Below are 26793 nucleotides of genomic sequence, written 5' to 3'. Positions count from 1 at the left end.
GAGTTCCTGAAAGCACTCTCACCGGTCCGGAAATCATACGAGAAACGACAGAGAAGATCGTTCAAATTTGTGAATGGTTGAAAGCCTCTAGAGACCGACAGAAAAGCTACGCTGACCAAAGGAGGAAACCTTTGGAATTCCAGGTAGGAGACCACGTTTTATTGAAGGTCTCACCATGGAAGGGCTTAATACGCTTCGGAAAGCATGGGAAACTAAATCCAAGATACGTAGGGCCTTTTGAGATTCTTGCTAGAATCGGCCCTGTGGCTTACAAGCTTAATCTACCGCGTGAACTTAGTAACATACATCCAACCTTCCATGTCTCAAACTTGAAAAAGTGCCTGTCTGATGAGACTCTTGTTATTCCACTCGACGAGATCGAGATCAACGAGAGCCTCAACTTTGTGGAAGAATCAGTAGAAATCATGGACCAAGAGGTCAAGCAAACGAAACAAAGTCGCATACCCATCGTGAAGGTTCGCTGGAACGCCAAACCGGGACCTGAATTCACATGGGAACGCGAAGATCAGATGAACCGAACGTACCCTCATCTTTTTCTCTGATTCACTAGTATCTTTACTACTTTAAATTTCGGGACGAAATTCCCTCTAACGGGGGGATGATGTGACAACCCGATATTTCAACTCTATGTAATGACCTAAAAAGTCAAGTATTGTAACCACTTTTGTGATAATGAAATTAACTTCGAAAATAAAATGTCCAAAAAGTTTCTATTTAATTACCTACTATGTTTGATGTCATTAATCCGTGATCGTACGTAAAAAGAACGCCCAAATCCGACTTCGTATATTGAAGTTATGATTTTTCCAAGTTCGGCTTAGCGACAGACAGCTAAAAACTCGAATCAGAGATCGAGCGACTTTTGATCGGAATGACCTAAACGAGAATCGAAGGTCTCGACAATGGTATTTCAGCAGTAAAAAGTCTGGCAAAAACAGACGTCAGATAAAGAAGTTATGAATTTCTAACAAAATTTTCTTAACGCGACCTTTTAAAAATAAATAATAAAAATAATTTCAAAATTTGCTGACGGAATCTAAACGAAAGTTGTAGAGCGTAGTCTCGCCTACGCGTGGATATAAAGAACATCAAAAACGGAGTTCGTATGAAGAAGATATGAATTTTAGAAGTTTATTAAATAAATAAAATATAAATTTTATTATTTAATCTTAGTATTATCCGAAGGAAGAGTCAGCAAGTCGATCCGAGTTACGCCCAGCGTACGCTCGTACGCCCAGCGTACTCGGGGTCTATGCGAAGCTATGCCCCGTCCCATCCGAACTCCGAGGCAGTCGAGGATCCGGTCATGCGTGACGCACGCGTACGCCAAGCGTACCGAGGCGGTTCCCACCCCCTATAAAAGGGATGCGAGGGTTCCGAAGAAAAGGGCCATTCTCTCTCATTTCTCTTGCGTTGTTGCCTCGTTTTCCGTGCCTGTGCTAACCGGAAGCCCCGGTCACTTTGCTCAAGTCCCGAAGGTCGTTTATACTCCCGAGATTCCCAAGAATCCCGAGAAATTCCGTTTTCCCGAGAAGAAATTCTGCCCGGTTTTCATCTCACCTCTCTTCGATCTTTCAAGTGAGTTCATACCCCTTAATTAACCCTTTTAAATATTCTATAAATGCTTTTATATGCTTTCAAGGGGGGGGAATACAAGTAAAACACCCGATTATTATCGTGTGTTATATAAAGTTTTATTATACACTTTTATTCAACAGAATCATATGTGATTTGTAAACTTTATAGGGAACTTTCTTATGTAAAATATATCACGATAACATTATATCTTTTTAAATGAAAAATGTTGTTATATATGTATAAATTTAACACTCTGCTTAGATTTCATGTATATGTGTCCAACTTAGACACTATAAAAAATCTATACTTTCATAACAAGTGATTCATTTTCTAGGGATTTCTAAACAAACGAGACACACTTTTAGAAAGCTATAATAGGTATAGTTTTACGAGAACATTACTAAATTTTACATACTAGAAACATGATTTTCAAGAAGTCACTTTCACATACAAGAACAAACGAACTTTTTAACACGTAAATCTATTTTTATACTAAGTTTTGTGAGACATTAACTTCACATACGTTCGAGTACACATTTCAAGTCCTGTATTATATACCAGAATCCCTTGGAGGGGGAGCATGGTGTTTGTGTATAGATCTATACGGGCTTGACAACCCCGCGCCCTGACTGTTAGCTACAGTCCACCATTTGGGGTGACAAACGTCAGAACATTCCAACGCCTGAAGAACGTTGTGTATAGGCAAATCCGAGTCCATAGCATTGTTATAAAACTCACATGGGGTATTAAAAATACATTGATTTACGATGTTTTTCAAACATATTGGATATTTTACACGTACATACATTTTCTAGAAACAACCTTTAGTCTGGATAGAAGGCTACATTTATGATAGCAGAAAATATGGGATTTTCTAGGAACAAACAAACAAAAACAAAACATTTCATTTCATACAAACATTGTCATTTAATACTTATGAAACTCACCAGCTTAAATGCTGATCTACTCTTTCAAAACTACTTGTATGTCCCAGGGATTTAGTAATTACAGGTAACAAACAGCTTTTGAAGAAGGGACACTGCGTCGTCAGTTAAATTCATATTTTGGCATCATATTGTAATTGGTTTTGAACATGTACCTTTTAACAATGTAAACTTTCAATTATATATATGATGGTTGTATTGCTTTCTTTACTATGTATTCATTTGTTACGCTACCACATGAAGTCATCCGCCCCCGAACGTTTCCGCCGTTCCGGTTTAGGGGTGTGACAACTCCCAAAACTCCGTGAGTAATCTCCGATGAGACGAACTTCTGCAGTCACACATCGACTGGCCTAGGGCCTGCTCCTGAGTCGGAACCAGAATCTGAATCCCATTCCTGAGTGCTTTGCACCATACTGAACTGACATTCCAAAGATCCAAATGTACCCAATAATCATATCCCATAGGGTTCCTGGATTCTCCAAGGCTCTCCCCTATTCGAGTATGGATCTTATGCTTTCAGTAGTACTGGCCCAATACTACCTTCCACATCTATCCATACTTTCCTAGAGAATCATCCCAAATCCTCCAATTCACCTTCTCAAACTAATACACACAAGTCTCACTAAACCTCACTACTAACCTACTGAAACATTTCCTAGGCTTTCCTAGGTTCTCGACCTCACCTAGCCCTCAGCTGCTGAAACACTCCTACCAATGTCAACTAACTACCTCATGGATATAATCACATGCAACAGAGATCAGATAATCCTTCAAGTAAAAGACTCAATCCTCGAATGGTTGGACTCAAACAAGAGTTGCGTAATAGGGCCAAGTCCTTCACTATGAGATTATCCCACATGTACCCCATGTAACTTTGCATATCCACTTAGTAGTCAATTCACATTACCAAGAGCCCTACCAAGCACAAAGCAAGTAGCATTCAGACAATGGGGAAAATACAACCATCATATCACTATTCATACCATTCTATCCTCTAATCAAGAATTTGTACTAGCATGTAATTCGAAGGATCATACAATCAGGCATAACCCTAACATGCTATCCTATCACTGACTGATCAGTACTCGCATACAGATCTACAAGCACATATAGTAGGCATATAAGGCATTCTTCCTTGATCCTTAACCCTAATCTAGCATGTAGGTCTCATAATTATAACATATCATAACATAACATGTATGGGTATATTGGGAAAAACTTACTTGAGCTCGGCTGATTGCGCGCATCACACACCTTGTTCTTTTCAAAGTTCTTTTCACTATTCAAATTATTTTCAAAAAAATTATATAAAATAATTTTTTTCTTTTGAAAAATTTCATACCAAGTCCTCAGTTTGAGTCCAGACACACCCGAGAGTGTGTCCAAATCCCTCAAACCAAGGCTATGATACCAACTTGTAACATCCCAAAATTCAAGACCAAAAAATTTCATTTTTAATTAGGTTATTATAAAACCAACAGTATAATAAAAACATCAATAATGACATCCCATGTCAAAACCAAAGCACCAATAATCAAAACATGTTATCATAAACAATATCAGAGTGTAATCCCAGAGATCTCATATGCGGAAAACATAGTGTGATGCGCTGCGATCGAGCCGACTCCTTTCCTTTGAAAACGAAGTACCTGAAACCAAAACTGAAAATCGTAATCACGAAGCTTAGTAATTCCCCCCATCATACATTCCATACAAATAACATACTGTCGGGCAATTCGGGGGTACCTGACCTACCCACGTCAAGCAATTTTGGGGTGCTCTACCTAACCTGTCAGGCAATTCTGGTGTGCCCGACCTACCCTGCTAGGCAATTCTGGGGTGCCTGACCTACCCATGTCATGCAATTCTAAGGTGCTCGACCTAGCCTTCGGTTTATCTCAACCGACTACAGGGACTATTTCACCCCTACCACTACCACATAATAACATAACATAAACATACTGCTAGGCATGCATGGGTACTGACTACCCCTTCAGTGTCTTTCAACCGGTATCCGGGGACTATATCACCTCCACTACTACTAACACATATAACAGAGCATCCTAGCACACAAAGCATATCAGATAGTGGAAAACCAGACGATTATCACAAAGACAATCATCTCATAAATAATCACCTACTGGTGGGCCGACATTAGTGTTGTAGACCCACCTCTACTAGAAGGTAACTCACCCCACGCTGCTGAAGTCCCACAAACAAAAGTCGGACTACTAGACGACAGATTCCCGAACTGTCAACATCAAAAGAATACCAAATTAATAATGGGTTCCAAGACATAACCATAAGTCCATGCATGGGGGTAAAAGACTACTTTACCCATATCTTCGCTTGATTTAAGCTCAAGGCCCAATCTAAAGGCCCAAAAGTCAAACTATGAATCAAAGCCTAACATATGGCCTAATTTTCCAAATTGGGCCCGATCCTTTCCATGGTCTTACCCTAAGGCCCAACCATTTATTCTAGTATATACATTTGGCATTTCCAATGGTCCAACCTCTCATGATCCTTAAGGCTCAGTTATAGCCCACCTATGGCCCAATTTTCCAAATTGGGCCCAAAACCTCACATGGACCTTACCCTAAAGCCCATCCATATATTCTAAGCCCATATGATTGTTCTTGGATGGCCCAATAATAGCCCACTCATCAAAGCCCAATAGGAAGGCCCAACTCAAGGCCCAATCAAAATTAGGGTTTTCACATAAAATGATGATTAGGGTTAAGTGTTTCTCACTTAACCCACTAATGACTTCATCCATTAAGTCCATCAATCTATTTGGTAAATCATATAGTGTGGTCGGCTTAATACATAATTCCAATCCGATCATCCAAATGCGGGTCCCGACACTCCAAAACACATATATCTAAAATTAGGGTTTTCTAAACCCTAATTAGGGTTTCCAACCCAATCACAACCCAATAGGCCCAAAAGCTAAGTCTTTAGATCAATTAGGGTTTTATTAGGCCCACTATGGTCTCATAAGTCTGGCACCACCCATTACCACCTCGGGTAGTGGTGGTCAACGACGGCTCAAGGCGGAGGCCACCACCTTACGGTGGTGGTTATGGTTCTAGTCCATTTTTTTCCAAGCATCCCAAAAGCAATTAAACACAAGGAAAAGCACAGCGCCACCAAACACGGCGGTTGGTGGTGGCAGGAGGCGACAGCCACCACCTTACGGTGGTGGTTAAGAGTTTTCTTTATTATACTAGTCACTAAATACAATTTTAAAATGCTTTAACATAAAGTAAACACACACACAACAAGGTAAACACACACACATACACACAACCACCCTTGTGATGCCTGGTGGTGGTACATGGTGGCACTCACCACTTCACGGTGGTGGTGGTGGGTTTTTCGGCCAAACCATCATACCAACAACCATATGAAAACTGAAATTAACAGGTCTACTCGAATACACAGGCATACACAAACTCACAGCCACCTCCCACAGTGGCTGGTGGTGTCAAGATACGGCAGCAATGGTAGAAGGTATTAGAAATGGCGGCAGGTATTGATTTGCGATGACCGCCACCACCTCACGGTGGTGGCGATGCTTTCTCTTGGTCCCCTGCCAAGCAAATACATCAACATACGCGAGTTCACGCCGGAAGTGCATCCAAACACAGCCACCGTCGCGGTGGCTCATGGCAGCCAGAGGGAAAAAATCGATGGAACAGTCTCCTTCGTTGGTTGTACAAGCAGTGGTGGCAGCGGCTAGCTGTTGTGGGACGAGCTCCAAAGTGGGTGGTGGTCAGAATGACACCAGCAATAGCCGAGTGCGGCTGTGAACGACGATATAAAAAGAGAAGAAGAAAAAGGAGGACGATGGAGTGGTGGCAATGGGCGCTCAGAGCTTCGCCGATGGTCCTCATCGTTACCGACAACAGGGCATGATAATGGTGTTTGAACGACTGGTGGCGCCAGAGGTGGAAGGGAGGTATAAGTGTGGTGGTGGAGGATGATGAGGTTCCATTAGGGTTAGGGCTTGTTACCATATATATGAAGGCAGCTAGGAGGGTGACGGGTTATGCCTGTGAATTTCAAATCTTGTTTCAATTTTACACTTCCCGCCCTCCCCATAAGAATCTTTTCAAATTAGCTCCAATATTTACCATTTAAACCCTGCCTTCTGAAATCCCTTACAAATTAAGTCCAAAATTTTATCAAGCAGCCCCTCCCTCTACAATTTTGTTCAACTGAAGTCCTCATGTTACCAAATGGCTCCTCCTCTACAAAACCTTTTCAACATAGGTCCAGAATTTACTCTTTATCCCCTGCTTCCATAAATCCTTTCATATTAAGTCTAACAAATACCAAATACCCCCTGTCTTCTAAAAATCTTTAAAAAATAAATCTCAATACTACACTTTAACCCCCGAATAATCCAAATTATAACATTGGGCTCCCCAAAACCAACACCCCACGAGATATTATGGATTTTAGGGCTACTATTCATATTATTTTTTTTCTATTTATTTATTTAAGAAACGGGTGTTACAATATCTTTCGTATTCCCACGTACACAAGAGACAAAGAACTTAAAAAGTGAACATTTATTCACCTAGGTCTGTTAAGTCCTAAATACAAGTATAGATTTGATTGACGCCATTTACCTACTAAAAGACACTTAAAATGGATTGGATAAGAGACATTATGAAATTATAATTTGAATTGTGTGTGGTAATGGAGTACTTGGTAAGGGCCATTTGTTGTCCGGAATTGGATTCCAGGAATGAAGTGTAACCAAAGAGGGAATCCCTTGTGGAGCAATCGAAAACTCATACTTAAGGCAATTGATCCTAGATCAATTCATTGCGAAAGGAAAATCAAACAAAGCCACTAGGAAACATCTACACCTCGACTCTGTCAAATCAACAAAACCTCTAGAATTCGAAAGATAAATAATAAAAAAATAAAAAAAAACTCCAACATTCATCAGACACACACAACAAATTGATCACAAAACCTCAGAACTAAACAATATGGAGCAAACGCCAACTTGACATCCTTCAATCGGAAACATATAATAAAATTAAAGAAAAGTCGACTCCTTTCATAAGTGAATGGCCGGTTCTGAGGATTCAAATGCCCAGGACGAAATGGATAAAAAAGGCCCTTAGGCCTTAACGTGTAACACTTTAACGAATTAAATTAAATAAACTACTTTTTTTATTAAAATGACGATAAACCTTATAACAATAAACATAGCAAAATCAAAGTATTTTAATGACTAATAACATATCTGATAGTATTCTTGATTGCAAATTGGTTGATCAACTCTTTGTAGTCTATACTCTCTAAGATTTTGTTCTCAATAGATATCATCCCCAAACTGCTAAGCCTTTCTTGGGTCATTGTGGAGCGTAGGTAAGATTTCACAAATTTCAATTTGGAAAAACGCCTTTCTACAGATGCGACCGTTACTGGAATAGTCAACAATATTCTATATGCAATGCTTGCATTTAGGAAATAATCATTTTTTTTTCAAAAACTTCTAAACATCTACAGGGTTGCTAAATTCAATGGTTTCCAATGTCTCAAATAATTTTAACTCTGTACAAAGCTCCTCGGCATCAATATCCGATCTTTCGTCAAACTTGAGTGCTTTTTCAAGACGATGACAATATAACTTAAGATCTTTATCTTCAATTCCCTCAAATTATGTGGAAATAAAAAACCAAATACTTTATCATACTCTTTGAATTGTTCAAATCTTGTTTCAAGAAAAGAAATAGCTTGATCAACTATGTATAAGAAATAATTGACTCTGAAATTCTCTTCAGGTGTAAATGAAACTTCTTCGCTACTTGAACTCTCATCAAACCTTTTTTTCCTTTCAATCAAACGCTTTTGTGGAAATATTTGATCAATACCCATTTCAATAAAAATCTCCTTAGCTTCAACAATCGCTTTTGAAAAACCAGTTTCTCTATAATCCTTGAAGTACCCAATCAATTTGTTTATTTCTATAATAGCATTATCAAGATGCATATCCTTTGATTTTAACTTCTTACTCTCAATATTCACATGGTTTAGTACTTCATACCAAACAACAGTTGATACCAAAAATTCAAAGTCACTAAGCTCTTTTTCTGCTGGTGAAGTTGCTTCACTTGCAATTGCAACATCATTCTCTTTTTCTCCAACTTGAAGTAAAGCTTTCTGTACATCCACATGTTGCAGTTTAATAGCCTTTACACTCTCAAACCGACTTCCCCAACGAGTTTGACACAATGACTTAAGACTCCAAGCTTTAACATTATCTTTCAAAATTTCCCACCTCTTAGTAGAATTTGCAAAGATAGTATAAATATGTTGGATGAATCCAAAAAAGTTCTTTCCTTTAACACACTTGTTAGCCATATCAGATAATGTTAGATTAAGAGAATGGCAACCACAAGGAGTGTAAAATGCTCTAGGATTTATATCTAAAAATCTCTTTTTCACTCCTTGGTGTTTTCCTTTCATGTTTTCCCCATTATCATAGCCATGACCAGGCATATCATTAATTTGAAGACCAAGAGAATTTAACTCTTCAAGTGTAATATCAAATAATCCTTTTCCGGAGGTATCATCAACATTCAAAAAACCAAAAAAAGACTCCTCGATAGGAACAAAATTATATGATAACTTTAAATACCTCACTATTATATTCATATGTTCTTGGTGATTTAAATTGGGAGTACAATCAAGTTTGATTGAGTAGTACTTTGTTTTCTTTATCTCCTTGATAAGTTCTTTTTTAATATCTTCATCTAGCAAAGATATTAGTTCTTTTTGGATTAGGTGGCCAAGATAATGCACATGAAGCCCTTCACTTGTGATCCGTTGCACATGCTCTTTGATAATCAGGTCAAACTCTTCCAACATTTCAATGACACCAAAAAAATTTCCATTACCTATTAAATACAATTAACAAATAAGAATTGGAATCAGTCATCATAATTTACAAAAAGATTTTTGGTGGTACTGGAACAAAAAAATACAATTTATAATTACCTTTTTATACAACTTATCATTCGATCCACGAAATGCTAAATTATGTTTAGCAAGAAACTTCACTACTGCAATAATTCTTAAAAGCACTTGTTTCCAGTAATCTCTTTCTTTCTTGAACTGTTCATGTTGAACTTTATCAATTGTTTTGTTCAAGTTCAATCTTTTACGCATGTCAAACCACTTATTCCTATTTGTTAGATGATCCAAAGAAATTTCGTGTTTTTTAACCCTAGTGGTAACATGGTGCCAATCTGCAAAACCTTCACCATCTAATTTACCTTTCGAAATCCTTTTTCTAAACACTTTACAACAGAAACAAAATACCCTGTCTAGCTCATTCAAATATACTATCCATACTCTATCACACTTCTCCAAATTCGATAAAGTTCTTGTATACAAAGCTGCAGAAAATCGTCTACCAAATTTATCGTAGGGACCATACATAATACTATTATCTCTTTAGGATCTTTCCCAACCAGAATTTTAATCTCACCAGAATTAAGTTTTTCCCACCTTTTAGATCATATATATCAACAAGCTCTTTAACAGGCTCATGCTCTTCTGTCTCTTCTACTTCTACATGCTCTTGCTCTTTAATGTTCTCTTCAACATGCTCTTCAATGTGCTCTTCAACATTCTCTTCAGTGTGCTCTTCAACAGGTTGTCTATGGATAAACTTATCTACAACACCGGCATCAACCTTTCTATTTTCTTCATCTGGTTTTCTTTTTTTACGTTTTTGATAAACGAATGGTTGCTTAGACTTCATCACTACAAGTTCATAAGTTTCAACTTTCAACATTCAAGAAATTCGAATAAACATAATTTGATAAACAATTTTACAATAAACATAAACTCATAATTTAAACTACTAAACTGGTTTCTTTGAATCTTAGAAACTAATTCATTCATTCACTATTCTATTAAACTGATTTCTATAGTAGATAAACTGATAATAAAATATTAAATTCATTAAATATTCTGTTAAACTGATAATCTATGAAAGTATGAATCATTCAAGTATTCAATTGACAACTATAAACTTGATAATCCTCAATTTCTCATAAATATGACCTGATTGGTTGATTAGCAGGAGATGATTGACCCTTGATAATCCTCAATTTCTCATACAAGATCGTCGACCCTTGTTGAATGAGTGAATGGCGCTAAGCCGTTGAGTTGTTGTCTTGCTGTTGCTGAATGCTTGAATCAGTGAATCGCTTTCACGATTCACCCTTCTCCTGTCTTTGCCGATCACTTTTTTTTAAATGAACGAACGAGTACTAATCGATGATCGTGAATCGTGATGTGGCTTCCCGCTTCAGTGCGTGCCTTCGTTCAATCAATCAATTCATATTAATAGGCTGCAAATTGCCGATTGTGTATACTACCAAAAAAAATTGGCCCTTTAAGATTTTGAGCATGTTCCAATGCCTATATTGCACATGGGCTAAGCCGACACTAAGTGATTACGTATTTCTATGTGTTTTCGATTGTGTGTCTTTGTACATGCTTGTGTAAGTGTGTGATTGTGAACAGGAGTCAGAATGGAGTACAAAACCATAAGAGTAGGTAGAGGAGGATGTCATCCATGAGCAATCAACGAGGAAGAAGAGAAGAGAGATTGATGAAAGGATAACATTACCTTCGACGTTAAGTAATGATGAACGCAACATCAAATGCGAGGAATTAAGCTCCAATTGAGGTTTTTCGAACCCTAATCACACCTTAATCGATCAAACTTCGGGGAAATGATAATTGAAGCTTCAATTGGGACAAATAGGGCTTCAAACTTTAGAACACGGTACTGAAGTGAACGAAGGTGAAAGTGGTGATGTTCGATGTGGTAGCAGCGCCAGGAAGAATCGTCGACGGAAGACGGAAAGCGAGGTAAGGATGGTGGTGGTGGTCGATACAGACAAAGGAAAGTGATGTGAGGTCTGTATAGCATAAATACGTAATGGAGATGATAACCACAGTTTGCATTTATTTTTTAGAATTTCACCCTCAACTAATTGTACTTAAGCTATTACCCTTTCATCTTTTAATCATTTCCGCTAAGAACCTTACTATGATTGTTATTACTCCGAAACCCTTTATACCAAATTACGAAATTACCCTAACATCAAATGGGTAAAAGTCACTACTTTGAGAAGCTATGTAATGACACCATACTATCTAACACTATATCATTAATGTGAAATTACCATAATGCTCTTTAATCGAACAAACTATCATCGTGGCCATTTACATAATATGAGTTTATAGTTCTCCTTTTTGCTTTTAAATTTATAATGAAATTTGTTTGGTGATCATTATTATATGGTCCTAACTTTTTTGCGATTTTCAATCATATATTCAATAACTATAATTGTAGTTACTATTTTTTTTTAACTCATAAATATATAAATAGCCAGTGACTACTATGTTTGGTCAATAATTCTTTAATTCAGTGACCATTATTTTTGATCACCGGGTATTCAATTAAGTGACCACTATTTTTGGTCACTAAGTCTCCAATGCCACTATTTTTAATCATTAACCCTCCAATCCAGTGACCACTATTTTTTGTCACTAAGACTCCAATATAGCGACCACTATTTTTGGTCACTAATACTTGCTATGACATACATTTAAACTTTATTCTACATTTTAGTGATGGGTGAGTGACGACCATCCTGATTAAATTTGTAGGATTACCAAAATTTAGTGTGGTGACTAAATGATGTTTAGTGACCAAATTTTAGTCCGTCACTAAAATAGAGTTTTCTTGTAGTGGATCTTTAATCATATATATCAAAGACATAAGACATATGCGAGATAACATCAAGATATATGATAATAGTATCTTCGATATCACTCAAGAGGTTAACTGTTATTCAAGATATTGAACATAGTATAAATAAATGTAGAATATGTCCATACCAATAGTTATAAAAAATTAACAAATGAGTTTCACTTAGATCGATTTTGTCCTTTTGGGCCTTGATGATTGCATTTTTGTGTTCAACTCAATTGTCTCATGGACATCGTTACAACTAGGGATGAGTAAAGGTGGATACTCTCCTTAATTATCAGGAACCGAAACCGACAATTCCTAAAATGTTTGCATCAAGAACCGACGGCAAGCTGTTCCAATACCGGATAGTCGGTTCATTAAATTTGTTAAATTTTTAAAAACTTATAAAAGTATATCTATTATACACTTACAAGAAGTTATCGAAAACATCAATATATAATTCGCTACGTATTAAAAATCAGGATTAGAAAATATCATTAGCTTCAATAACATGACGAAAAAATATGTGCATGTTTCTTAAAACCCTTAAAGGTTCAAAAAATTACTCAAAATCTACAAATTTAAATGGTGTTATTCAACATAACAAATAAAGTATCGTTACCTCTGTTACCACCACCTCTTCTGTCATAGATTGTCATAATCAAATATGATTACTCAATCTATATATATATATATATATATATATATATATATATATATATATATATATATATATATATATATAATTATTTATGATTAGGCGTATACGTATAAACATATATAAGCATATATGATTATACCTCTCTGCCATCACTACAAAAAAAATGTCAATTAGTGACCAAAAGGAAATGGTCATTAACAATAGAACTAGTTGTCACTAAATGATTTAGTGACCAAAATTCTGGTTGTCACTTTTCGTCACTATAGGTCCGTCACAAAACTGATTTAGTGACCAAAATAAGATATGGTCACTAAATAGTGACTAAAATATATGCGTCACTAAACCTGTGATGACCAGTTTCGTCACTAAATGTCGTCACTAATCAATGAAAGTCGTCACTGTTTTAACTACTTAGTGACCAATAAAAGTCGTCACTGTCTTATCCGATTAATGACAAAAGAAAGTCGTCACTGGTTTATCCGATTAGTGACTATAACAGGTCGTCACTAATTTATCCATTTAAACAAAAAAAAGAGGGTCAATAAAGATCAATGCAGATTAAAAGTCCGGATAACGAGGAGCGAGTTTTAGGAGTGTGCTCCATAAACTTCCAACCTACCTGCATAGGAACATAAGAATGTATTAATCACCACATTTGATCGGGAAACAATTGATAGTCAGTAATTCCTTCAACCTGTGTATACAAATAGTCAAACCATGTCTAAATTTGTTCTTGCATTTATATATGAAAATTAAAATATATATAAAAAATAATAAACATACTCGAATGTTAGTGTGGGGTCCGCTGATGCAACTATCGTGTGGAGCTGTGTTCTGTCAGCTGGATCTGTTTCTATTCTGACCAGACATAACATTGCACGTGTACTTTCTGAATAGAAGGTTGTGCTTGCTACTAAATTAAACGCGTTTGGATCCTGAAAATAATGCAAAAGATTGTTTAGGGTTAAAAAAATAAATGAAAGTACATTGTTATTGTAGATAATAAATAATAGAAAGAACTTACCAGTCCGGGACAAACCATCAATCTCAAAGTGTTGAACAGATTTGCCATTTATCCTAATGACATTGGTCTCACACCTCTTACCTGTATAAATTATGATGGAACTTGGAAGTCAATATAATATAATTTCCACAAAATTTAATAATGTAAAGAGGAAGGAGGGGTAAAATAAACAAACCACTTCTTGATGTTTTAAAGGAGGTCCAGATAGTGATCTCCATTGAGGGAAAAATTCCTCAGTGGTAACTTGAATATGAGTAAAAAAATTGTTCAACCTGTACAACCAAAAACAAATTAAATATTTAAAAAGTTAAAAAAAATTAATTTAAATTAAATACCAATACAACTATAAAAAATACCAATTGGGGTCCAAACTTTTAGGAGAAGTCCAGAACAACAACATCCCTACTAGGTCGGAGGTTTACAATTTCAAGTGGGCATTGAACCTAAACAATTTCAAAAAAAAAACAATTTAATAAAACATTTAAGTTAAAAAAAAAAGTAAAAAGTAAAAAATAATTTGACCTGTGCACGTGGAGGTAAAACCACTGCTTGTACTGAATCAAATGGTCTTATTATTATTATTATTATTATTATTATTATTATTATTACCACCTTTAAGAAACTGTTTTGCTAACTTATCTAAATCTGAAAACTCTTGAGTGTCACCTCGACTGTGTCAAAATTCAAAACCATAAATTCTCATTACAATTATAAATTAGAAACTATGACCTAAAATTTTATTGATATGGTGATGATGATGATGATGTCATGTTTGTATTTTTCTGACCTTACAAGAAACGGGTGATCGCAGCATTGGCGAAGGCGTAAAAGTAGCTCCAAAATGGAAGCATAATTGTGAAGAACACGTCCTTGTTCAACAAATTGATCGAATTTCACCTAAGATTTGTAAAAAAATAAAAATATAAAGATTATTAGGTAGCAGAAAAGATAAAAAGACTACAAGTTTATAAAATGGAGTACCTTGGATCTCTTAAAAAGAGCACCGTAGAAATCTTTTCGGATTCTGTTTGTTGGCAATATATTACCTGCATGTCAGCAGATGAGAGAACTAATATAGGCCTGTGACAATAACAAGGGTAATATAGTCATTTTACTTGAAATAAAGACGATGTCATTAAGAAATGATAAAATTACAACCAACATAGTTACAAAAAACTAAAATAAGAACTAAAACTGCAAGAGAAAACATTTTTGGACCGAAATTGCAATAAACAACGATACTCAAGGACCGTTTTTGTAATTTACTCAAAATTAGAGGACTTATGAGTTTATAATTTATAACCTTCCTTCTCTGTCTGTGCTAAACTTTGTTCTTCTTAACATTATTGGTCTTAAAATGTTTTGGACCAAACTTAAGCCCCTTTCATGTCCATCCTCAGAAGGTTTCTGAATTAGCTTGTTCCACCTATTTATATAATAATACACAAATATAAAAGAAATTATATAAACCAAAAGAAACTTATTTTCAATTTTTTTTAAATAAAAAAACATACCAAGACCAGCTCCCGTTCAATCCTTAAGAACCAAAAAAGTAAACATGTTGACCAAAGTCATACTTGGATAAGGGTCCCGGTCAAACACCGTCTCCGGTCAGCAACACGAGTAGCTGCCGCCATGGAAATTTGACTTTTTGAAGGATTTTATTGTGTGTGCTTCAGCATTCTACAAATACAAATTATAAAATATAAAATATAAAATAAACATAAAGCTTATAATTTCTCATCTTAGAAAAAACAGAAAGTATTCTAAGTTACCTCAGATGAAAATTCTGAAGCTACAACTCCATATGTGGTTAACACAACATCACTCTAAGCTAATATTTTGGCATCTTTTGGACGACTTTGCCCATAGTGAACATAAATTGACAAAGTCCCTGGTTCTGAAAGGCTTTCAATCTCTGCCTATTACCAATGTTCACAAACATTAAATTTAGCTTCCATTGACCTATAAGAGCCAAGGGACATATGATAAGATTCCCACCACCAATGAGTGATTGTTTATGCTTTCTAAGCTTATCAAAACCAGAAAATTTAGCTGCTTTTTTTTGGAGATGATGAAGATTGATCTGAGCCATTGATTTCACTGGTGGAATCTTTATCTAATGATCCACCTTTTTCAGTATGAGCAAGAAGGAGTGATATTGTCATTATAGTCTTTCCAAGCCCCATTGAATCTGCCAAAATCTTTATATTATCATGTCTAAATTATCTGTTGTGTATATAATAAAACATGGCAAAAATGTAATTATAAGCAAGAACATAGTCACATACTCCTCCTCTTGCCATTTGAAGGGTACTTGGAAATTCTACAGTAGCTTCTCCAGAAAATGAATTCACATACACTATGAATTTCCTCCTGTATACAAAAAAAAAAGACATCAATGTAAAAAAAAAAGAATCTAATGAAACAAGAAAAAAACATACTTGTCTGCAAGATGATATGCATCCCAACATGGATGAAGAGTAGTAGCTGCATCATCAACACATGGTCCTTTTTCCAAATTAACCATGAAATGAAGTGCTTGTTTTTCATAGAGGCGAAGTTCACACAATAGAGTATTAGGAGGTTCCATTTCCTAAAACATAATATGAACAAGTTCAGATTCTTTGTTAAGACATAAAAGTTATTAAGATGAAATAATATTAATATTAATACCTCTAACTCAGAGACATTTGCAACACCAACAATATTGTCAAGATCATTATCTGAAATTGTCTCTTCGGGTTCAACTGTACTTCCATTTGAAGATGAGTTTTTGAGTTTGGGAGCATTGAGTAATGGAGGAGGAACACCAGAAGAATCCTTTATGTCTAATCTTTGATTCCTTGTGTATAAGTCAGTAGGTGTAAATTCTGCCTAATTACAATCAAGGACAAAAGAATGAGCATTTCCAAATTCCAACCAGCATAGGGGTATTTTGGTAAATTATGAAAATGTATTACTTTTTTGAAAGGAATTAGTCCAAGTAATGGGAATAAAGTTGGAAGAGGTTGGATGGAGGTTTCATCAACTGAAGTGGTGGGTACCTTGACAGATGTCTGATGGCTTGTGTGCAATATGGAACTGTTGATGTAAACACTGTTTGAACAAATATTAACATCAACATCAGAAAGAGTAGGTGATTTTAGGTAATAACACCACAAACATACCTGATAGATAGATTAATGGTATCCATAAGACCTAGATTATGTGGAGCAGATTTACAAAACCCTTGAATTTGAACTTTCTTATCTCTAACAAGAGGCAAAAGGCATCGAGACCATTCATTTGGGATCCGACAAATCTGTTCAAGATGAAAATGGATATCAGCTTTTCAGGGACAATTTGATTATAATTACAAATAAATAAAGATATGTGTACAACGTACATCACCTCTCCGGAAGCTGATGTAGAAAACCTCACAATCTCTGAACAGGCAGAGGGCTCCCTGCCAAGGCCGCCGCTACCAAACTTGGCCGGAGAGGGTCCACTCAGCGATTTCTCAGGTGGAAATGTAAAATTTTCTGATGTAAGAGAGATGTTTTGAGAATGAGTGGAATTTGGATTTCCGTTGTGACTGATGAAAGAGAAGTGTGGAGACAACCTCAGAATATAGTTCGAATTAAACAGTTTGGTAGAATGGCAGAATAAACAAAAAAACAGCTAATTGTAAACTATATGCTAATTTAATCAAGCTTTTATGTTTGTTGAGAAAGTCATGTTTCTAGTTGCTATGATTTTAGGTACTATTTGGTAGAAGGGAATCAAGGAGCCAATCAATTAGCAATTGAACAATTCTAGTGGAGAAGATGTAGCTACATCAATGGTCGGAGTGGAGAAAAGAGTACCTGTTTGACTTCTAGTGGAGAACCGAGGTGTGTCCATAGGAGGGTATGTCCCGGCTATGATTGACCGAAGACGATGGATCGGCGACGATTGACCGGCAACGATTGACTGGCGACGTTGGACCGGCGACGCTGGTGCCGAATCGCCGATGGTTGATATGTCGATTTAGGGCAAAGAGGAGAGATGTGGTGACTAGAGAGGCGCGGTGACTTTGAGTTTGAACATTACGATGAAAACAGTAAAAGGACATCTCAACTTTTTCCCCAATTCAGTAAAAGATAAAAGGGGCAAGAATAATTTTAGGTCGTCTATATTGAGAAGGGTAGTATGGTAAATATGTTTGATGAGAAGGTTTTGTTAGTTGTGGAGTGTACAGGGACTTGAATAAAGACTTCAAATAAAATGAGTCTTTGGAAAAATATGTTGGTAAATAAAATAGGGAAAGCTCCGGTCATTTTCAAAAATAAAAAAATATATATTAATTAATGACAACAATTAATAGTCACTAACTATTTTTCGGTTTGTAAATCAGTGACCATCATTGAGTCGTCACAGTTTAACCGCGCATGATTTAGAATAAGAAAGAGTAATTAGTGACCATTATTTTTGGTCACTCAACCTTAAATAAAGTGACCCTTATTTTTGGTCACTAGCCTCTAACACAGTGACCATTTTTTTTAGTCACTAATAGTTATTTTGATATGAAACAAAAGTATTTTAATTTTATTCACAGTTTAGTGACTGATTTAGTGACCACCACATATAATTGGTCATTAAATTTGTAGGATTACCAAAATTCAGTGACGACTAAGATTTTGGTGACTAAATGATGTTGTTAATGACTAAACTTTAGGTCGTCACTAAAAATTGGTCACTAATAAGGACTTTTCTTGTAGTGACGGCTTATATGCTTCATCTGTTCAATTTTTGTGGGTATTGAAACAATTTTAATGGTATCAAGTTCTTTTAGTTACTATGTGTATGCTTCTGATCCTGAATATGTAATTGAATAATGCTTATATTCTGATTAGTTCAAAAACAAGCTTAGGCCCCTGTGCATTAACCGAATATGTAAACGAATTATTATTCATATTCTAAATTTTAATGGTATCATGTTCCTGCAATTTTTTTTTATTACAAATGAGTATATTTAAAACTTGTAATATTGTATTTCTACAAGAAAGATGTCTTCATTCCCATTAAAAGGAGCTCCAACAAGACCAGTTAGACCACGTAAGAATATGCATCACTTGTTACAAAGGCATGTTAATGAAAATATAAAATGGAATATGGAACTCAAAGGATTTCAAGAAAAAATCAGATCAAAAAAAAAAAAACAGGCTTAAAAGTTTAGTGGGTGGAAAAGCCCCATCTACCCATAACGGTGGATCGGCTTCACATTAACAATTTGTTGCTGATATGGTAAGTGATTTTATTATTTAAATATTTTTTTAGCATCTTATTTTCATTTGATCTAATGGACGTATGTTTTAAGCATTATAGCATATTACGTTCATTTTTACTTATAATCAATTTATGAAAAGTGTAATAGCATCCTATAATATCTGTATAATATAACCACCTTCTTGGTTTATTATTGGTTAATGTAAACTATTATAGTCTAGTCTGATAATATATTTCTTTCATTACATCTTGTGGTGATATTTGACATAATCAATATGGTATTAATGTAGGAGCAATATATGGTAAAAGCTTTGTCATGCTATGAAGTATTCATGTTTACTCATACTAAGGATCATGACGGAAAGACTTTTTCAAGTTAAAAAGGCCGAAGAAGTTCATGTAAGTTTATTTTTCATTTATTTGATAATAGGAAATTAAAAAATCTTGAATAAACTATATATTAATGCAAAATACAATTATAGGATTTGTTTTTGTCTCGACATGCGGATTTGCCATTGCTAGGAGAGGAAGTTCCAGAAAGTGAGCTGTTTTATACAACTGTTGGAGGACATGATCGTTAGAAAAGAGTTTATGTGCTTGGATCATAGGGCAGGTTGATTTTTCCTAAAAACTCCTCTCAAACATGCACTTCACTGGATACAAGTTCTGAAATACATCATATTAGGACGGAGATCCGAAAATTAGAGGAAACCATAAACCAACAAAGGATGAAGTTGGATGATGTGAGAAACATCGTCAATTATATGAGAAGCACAAATAATCAGTGATACATTTTTTTGTTGATTGCATTTTAGGATATCTAGTTGAGTTTGACTATTAGACTAATGTGATTGGTGTTTTGGACAAAGGGGTATTTCATTTGATGATAAACTATTTTTTTATTAAGAATTTATGTAATTTCTTTAGTGTTATTTCAATTTCATAATCTTGCTTTTGTTATAAATTTTCTTTGGAAAAAAAACAGAATTATTTTTGTATGTATTTGAACTAATCATGTCACCATTTTTTGCAACTGATATTTTTAAGAAGTTACTACGGATAATTTTAAGTAGCATTATGTAGTTGAATTGCTATAGATTTTGCTATGAAATGTATTCCGTCACATTTTTTTTCTACAACGGAAGTATGTCGTGGTAAATTTACTATGAAATATTTGCAACAAAAGTGTATTTTAGTAAATTTTCAACAGAAATAGATCGTAGTAAATTTACTACCAATTATTTGCTACAAAATTATATCGTAGTAAATTCATTACAAAAATTTTGTTACGACATTACGCGTAGTGGATTTACGATGGAAAGTAGCTACGAGGTTAGTCTATAGTTAATTTGTGATAGATTAACTATGGATAGGGTCGAAGTTAGTTTTCTACGAACGAGCTATGGAAAACAATTGTAGTTAATTTGCAACGACATTGCTATGGATATAGTTCATAGCTATTTTGCTACAGAAAAATTTTGTTGCACATTCTGTTGTGAAAGACCTATGGATTCTGTAACAAAAGTTTACTAACGAAGATTTATGCAACATGTGGGTTCTGTTGCACCCCGTAAAGCTCACAAACTCCTGAATATCATCCCTCAGCATGGAATGATACCAGGTCCGCCTCATCTCCTCATCAGTAGCATACTGTGGAATTAACAAAGCTCGCTCCCGAAACTTGGCGGTGATCTCCGCAACAGTCTCGGTGGTCTGTTGTAACCCATGAAGCTCCCGCACCAGTCGTTGCACCTCAATGGGTGGTGCAAACTCCAAATCAAATCATCGAACAAACTCGGCCCATGACATCTCGGCTACTCCGGCTGGCCCCTCTTGCCTAGTAACCTCGCCCTACCAATCTTAGGCCTTATCCCTCAGCATACAAGATGCAAACCCAACCTTTGTCGCATCCGGGCAGGAACTCGTGCGATGGGCATTCTCAATATCTTCTATCCAACGTCAACTGACTATGGGGTCCCTGGCCCCAAAAAATTTCGGTGCCCCGCACGGCTTCAACTCCCAGAATGAGGGAGTTCGGGCCCCGACCTGGCTCGCAGCAATCTCAGCCCTGAATGATCTGAGTCTCTCCTCCATGAGATCCATAATACCCTCCTTAACCGTCCCAAAGATGACTGGGGTCGCGTCAAGGATACCCCTGGTAACCACGGCTACAATGAGCTCGGGTAGCCTCTCGTTAATGACATTAGTAGTGTCTCCTGATCCCGCCCCGGATCCAAATCCCGATCCTGATCCTCCTGCTCCAAACTGTGTCACCACCATGCTGAACTAAAATACCATAAAACTTAATGATCAGAATGCCTACAACAAGGATCTTTCCACACAGGTCCCCCTTAGAGTCCCCAGGTACAACATGTGTTTGGGTACAGGTCACGTGCTTCCAATAGTACGAGCCCAATACTACCTTCCACACCTACCTGTACCTTTCCCCTAGGGTTCCACCTGAATACTCCAATTTGTCCCAAAACTAAACCATCTCCCACAGACTACCGTATATATCAAATCCTAGGTTGCCCTAAGATTTGCTCTACTTACACCAATCAAACCAATCATAACAGGTTGCCTTTATGCGTGCAAATTATACACAGAAAGGATCAAACAGACTTTCGAATAAGAGATTCAACCCTAAGATCACATCAAGACAAGGAAAAGAAAATAAGGCCAAATCAATCATTATGAGGCTATAAGCTCCTAGCCGTATATAATTTTAAAAGCATACACATAGCAAGTTCCATATAATCAACAAACTCAACATTAGTATAACATGGCTAATCATATTGGGGAACTACTTACTTGGCTCGGCTGATCACGCGCGTTGCACTCTCATCTTTTCATTTCTTTTAAAAAAAATACCCTTTTATGTTATTATATTTATATATATATATATATATATATATATATATATATATATATATATATATGAAAACATTTTTTTTACAATTTCTTTAGTTTGAGTCCTGACCCACCCGAGGGTGTGCCCGAATCCCTCAAACCAAGGCTCTGATACCTACTAGTAACGACCTAATTTTTAAAAGAAAATTTTTCTCTTTTAATTAATAAAACATAATTGCTTAAACCATAAATTCTCAAAACATTTGTTTTCAAATCCACATTCATTACATCATTATTTTCTTTTAAACCATCAGAGCGTCCCAAAACACACTAGCAAAAGAGAGAGGGAGTGCACGCCGCGCCATCATGCCTCGCCATTGTCCTTGGGCTCAGATGTACCTGAAACAAATCCACAAATGGGAAGCTTGAAAGCTTAGCGAGTTCCCCAGAGCACACTTGCACACAAACATGTATAACATATCACACTAGCTACACAGCTATCCAAAACACATAAACCATGCATGCCAATCACATAAGGAAGCCCTGCAAACCGTCCAGAGTCTTACTCCGGGTGCTATGGGAATCCCCACATGGTCTTAGCCCAATGCCTCGGGAACCCCCCGAGGTCTTTAACCTAGGATGCCAAGGAACCCCTCCAAGGTCTTACACCTAAGTGCCTCGGGAACCCCCAAGGTTTTCATGCAAACACAATCACATAACAAATTAAATCACAGAATGTCTAACACATGTATCATAATCACATAATGGGCCGGCCTTGGTGCCTTAGACCCATTGGTATGGTGAGGAGACTCACCTCTGTCTGTTGAATACAAAACTGCCCTCCTAACGATCCGTAACCTCCTGAGCTGAATAATAATATAATCAATGTTAGGACTTTGAATTAACCAAAGGAAACTAAACCTCCAAACCCTTCCGGAGGCCCAAATATCCTTCCCTTGCTAATGGGACCCCAAAGTCCAAGTCCAAGATCCTTAAGGGGCCTCTTGGCCTAATAAGGCCCAATCAACATGACCATGGCCCATAACAGCTGAAATGGCCCATACCTCACAGAATACAACCAAGCCCAATAACCAAATGGGACCCAAAGGCTCAAAGGCCCAAAACAGATTAATGCCCAACTGTGCTGCGTACGCTCGGCGTACCATTCCGGTACGCATAGCGTACTGAGGGTTTGGGGACTACGCGCTACGTACACGGGCTACGCCCAACGTACAACCAAATCAAGCACTTTCTCTATTAAGTGCTTAATGCTCGATTCCTCCATGTCCAAAAGTTAGATCTAGGCTTGTTAAAATGTCCTAAGGCATAAAGTTGCCAACTTCATGCCCTTGCATGCCTCATAAACATCCAACACCTCCATTATGACCTTTCCAAGGTCTTTAACCCATGCATGAGACTAATACATCCACCAAGACTCCATTTTTATGCTTCTAAATACCCAAGGGACCTCAGATCTGCCATTCCCATCTCATGGAGTTGCTTGGCTCACCAAAAGAGGTCCAAAATCAACTAAAGGGACAAAACTAGAAAACCCTAGCTAGATCTATGGATTTAGATGGAAAGGTGCAAGCTTTTTACCTCCAGAAGTCTTGCAAGATGACCACAATGCAGATTCTTGAAGCACCAAAACGTCCCAAGCTTGCCTAGCAACTCTCCTTCTTAAAAGAACTCCAAAATGGCCACCAAAACCTTCTTCTTTAGCTCAAACTCTCACCCTCACACTAATTCAGCTGAAAGTAGATGAAATGGGGCTAAAGAGGCTGATAGGGTTTGGTCCAAGAGGTTATAAGGTGTTTAAATAAGGGTCAAGTCCGCATTTAGGGTTTTGGCCTTCAATTGTGTATGCCCGGCGTACCCTTACGTACAACCCGCGTACGCGAGATGCCCCTGCGATCATTGCAGAGTACGCTAAGCGTACCCATAAGTACGGTCAACGTACTCCAATGGACCATTCTAACTAATTATTTTGTGGACGTAGGAATGATTGTGGGTCAAGCATTTTATTTATTTTAAAAAAGTGATTAATACATATTATTGAGTTAAATATAATTGAAAAATATGATCTAATTTAATTAAAAGAGTATTTTAATCAATTAATATAGATTTAATAAAGGAAATTGCATAATTTAAGGGATCATAGATTTTATTAATTTTTAAAATCCGATTTTACGAATTAAAATTCTTTTAATTTGGACATTCTGACAGAATATTTTATGAGTATATTCAAAAATGAAAATATTCGTGAAACATAAACAATAAAAATATTCTTGAAACTATTTCTTGATCATGACTTTAAAAATTCTTGTAGAATAACAAATTCTTGAACCATCAATTGAAGAATAAAAACAAATATTACATTAATTCTTATAGAGTACGGGTAACAATTGCTAAGAATTACATTTATTGTTAAAGAATAAAACTAAAAAAACTTTCTAATCGGGAAAGAAAATATCAAAATCTAACAAAGACACTAATACATTCTAAAGGAATAATGTTGCTTAGAACCACTTTCAATTTTGTGGTCCGTTCTTCAAACATCAACTTCTGTGAAACCAAAACCAAATTGTAGTTTAGAATCCAATAATGTATTAGTAAATGAAAAATAAAAAACTATATTCCTTATGGAAAAATATGCGGACTTGTGAATTGCACCTAAACCAATAACCAAGAATTGTAGAACATGCATAAATCAGTGAGAAAATATCCATATTACATTCCAAAAGAATTGGAATTCGTGATTCCATTCCAAAAGAATTGGAATTCAAGATTCAATTACCATATGCATTCTGTTGGAATTACCTCATAAGTTTTACTTAACCTGATAATTATGTGAAAAAGAAATAAAAAAAATCAAATCCCTAGCTTTCAACTTGCATTTAGCAAGTAAAACAAATTGGAAATACCTCATAAATCTCGTTTTCTCATAGCCTGCAAACATTTTCAAATTGAACAAGTTAAAATAAAAAATCAAATCCATCTATTTCAATATGTTTTTCTAGGAACCCACACAATGGATAGTCTTGCACAACATTCGATTATGTCCAAAATCATAATAGAAGATACACTGTTAGATTATCTTAAAACTACAAGCTTTATTGGATCTATGTGAGCTATGGCGTTCACTTTCATCCTTTCCCAAATAATTAATGTTTGTACAAGTCAAAACAAATATCACCTATCATGTTTTAAAACAAATGTATATTCTTTAACTAAACCCAGTCCTATACAAGATACATATAGCCTTTCATGCATTCTAAGAAACATCCTATGCTTTTTAAAGTATAAATCATTACCCGGTAATATTAGGGGCAGTGCATCCTTCACATGTTTATGATCCCACTCCATCTAGAAGTAGCTACAATTCTCACAACATGATAGAACAAGTCAACAAGACCGTGTGAGACACCCGTTTAATGCTATAAATCTCTTCTCTAATGGAATTTTTTTGATAATTCAACAAGACGGGGTTCAAACCCATTTGGAAATTCAGAGCTTCAAATGATTTGATAATGGAAAAAGAAACAAAGAAACTGAATTAACGGGAATTGCTAACCTGGGTCAAAGATGATTCGAGCGAAGGGCAATCCGATAGGGGTTTCTTATTTTCCCCAATTTCTTGAGTTAAAGATGATTCAATCGCTAGTTTTGAGTCACTAATTCTTTTGATCTTCAACAACCAGATGGAAAATATTCAATATTTATGCAATCACTTGCCAAGGTGGTTCTGGGTTAGAGAAAAAAAAATCGAGAAGAAGGAAGATAGAAAGAAAGGAAGAAAGAAAAAGAGAACCAAGAAGTTTTACCTACTGTAGCCGATCCCACAATCAACTTCTTCTCCTTCCTTGATCTTTCTTTCCTCGTCTTCCTCCTTGGATCAACACCACAACTGTTGATGCTAGTGATGATATGGGGTCTTTGAACCTGTGCCTCGTCTTCCTCCTTCGGTACCTGAAAAGCACTCCAATCAGAGCTCTCAGAGGTATCGATGCTAGTGATGATATGGAGTCTTTGACCCTCTACAGTATTTACGATATAGAATGCTGAACCAGCTTGGATTCTGTACAAATCTCCAGATTTCAGATCTTTCTCAATCAAAGCGTCTTCATAGATTGACCCGATTCCGGCTTCACCTGCAAATCAAACATCGTTATTGTGTTTATCGTTTGAGCGCTGGTGGAGGCAGTGACCTGCTGCTGGTGGCGGAGTGGTGGCAAGGTCGATCGATTTGAGCACTGGATTCGAGCATAAAGGTCGATCATTATATCGATGCAAGCAGGGTTTTAAACTAAAACCCCTAATTCAAAGGGGATATTAAATGTTTTCAATATTTACTTTTTTTTTTTTAACCGGAAAATCTAACTAACAACATCTATTCCACCTATGTCCACAATGAATTTGAACCCTCGATTTCAAAGAGAGAGGACACCACCTGATACCGCTGGGCTACAAGCCCTTTGGTGTTTTCAATGTTTACTAAAATTAAATAGGTTCAAGATTACTATTATACCTTTTAAAGAATTTATTAATTATTTATTATTTTTTTTTTAAATTGATTGCTCCACAATCATTCCTACATCCACACAACAAATAGTTAGAATACTTGATCTTATATATACACACACGTAACATTCCGCTT

At 36.2% G+C, this 26793-nt stretch overlaps 1 protein-coding gene, 2 long non-coding RNA genes and 1 pseudogene across 9 annotated transcripts; 1 reads left to right on the top strand and 3 right to left on the bottom strand.

The window, feature by feature from the left end:
- Window positions 1-8067: 8067 nt before the first annotated feature.
- Window positions 8068-10341, bottom strand: LOC128132399 (uncharacterized). Its single transcript, XM_052768950.1, has 4 exons — window positions 10086-10341; window positions 9560-9973; window positions 8340-9472; window positions 8068-8226 (listed from the first exon to the last, which is right to left on the bottom strand). The coding sequence occupies exons 1-4, from the start codon at window positions 10339-10341 to the stop codon at window positions 8068-8070; spliced, it is 1962 nt and encodes a 653-aa protein (XP_052624910.1).
- Window positions 10342-13391: 3050 nt separating this feature from the next.
- LOC111919390 (DNA repair protein RAD5A-like) lies at window positions 13392-18272 on the bottom strand (annotated as a pseudogene).
- LOC111919391 (uncharacterized) lies at window positions 17556-18050 on the top strand. The gene is made up of 2 exons (XR_002859480.3): window positions 17556-17705; window positions 17780-18050. It is a non-coding gene; the product is annotated as an uncharacterized LOC111919391 (long non-coding RNA).
- Window positions 18273-24489: 6217 nt separating the features above from the next.
- On the bottom strand, window positions 24490-26451 carry LOC111888007 (uncharacterized). Of its 7 annotated transcripts, XR_002849001.3 has the most exons (5): window positions 25961-26446; window positions 25711-25824; window positions 25451-25512; window positions 25061-25085; window positions 24490-24701 (listed from the first exon to the last, which is right to left on the bottom strand). It is a non-coding gene; the product is annotated as an uncharacterized LOC111888007 (long non-coding RNA). The 7 variants fall into 7 exon arrangements; XR_006188178.2 differs by having other exon boundaries at window positions 24490-24975; window positions 25061-25512; window positions 25961-26451; XR_002849000.3 differs by having other exon boundaries at window positions 24490-25085.
- Window positions 26452-26793: the final 342 nt, after the last annotated feature.

This window comes from Lactuca sativa, chromosome 2, assembly GCF_002870075.4.
Source record: "Lactuca sativa cultivar Salinas chromosome 2, Lsat_Salinas_v11, whole genome shotgun sequence".
Lineage (NCBI taxonomy): Eukaryota > Viridiplantae > Streptophyta > Magnoliopsida > Asterales > Asteraceae > Lactuca > Lactuca sativa.
Note: the sequence above shows the minus strand (reverse complement) of the source record. Positions and strands in the feature narration are given on the sequence as shown.

Coding starts and splice junctions, on each gene's coding strand:
- LOC128132399 (XM_052768950.1), bottom strand. CDS start 10,341: ATGAAGTCTAAGCAACCATTCGTTTATCAAAAACGTAAAAAAAGAAAA. Junction 9,974..10,085: donor TGATATATATGATCTAAAAG/GTGGGAAAAACT, acceptor GATTTTCTGCAG/CTTTGTATACAAGAACTTTA. Junction 8,227..8,339: donor CACCTGAAGAGAATTTCAGA/GTCAATTATTTC, acceptor ACATAATTTGAG/GGAATTGAAGATAAAGATCT.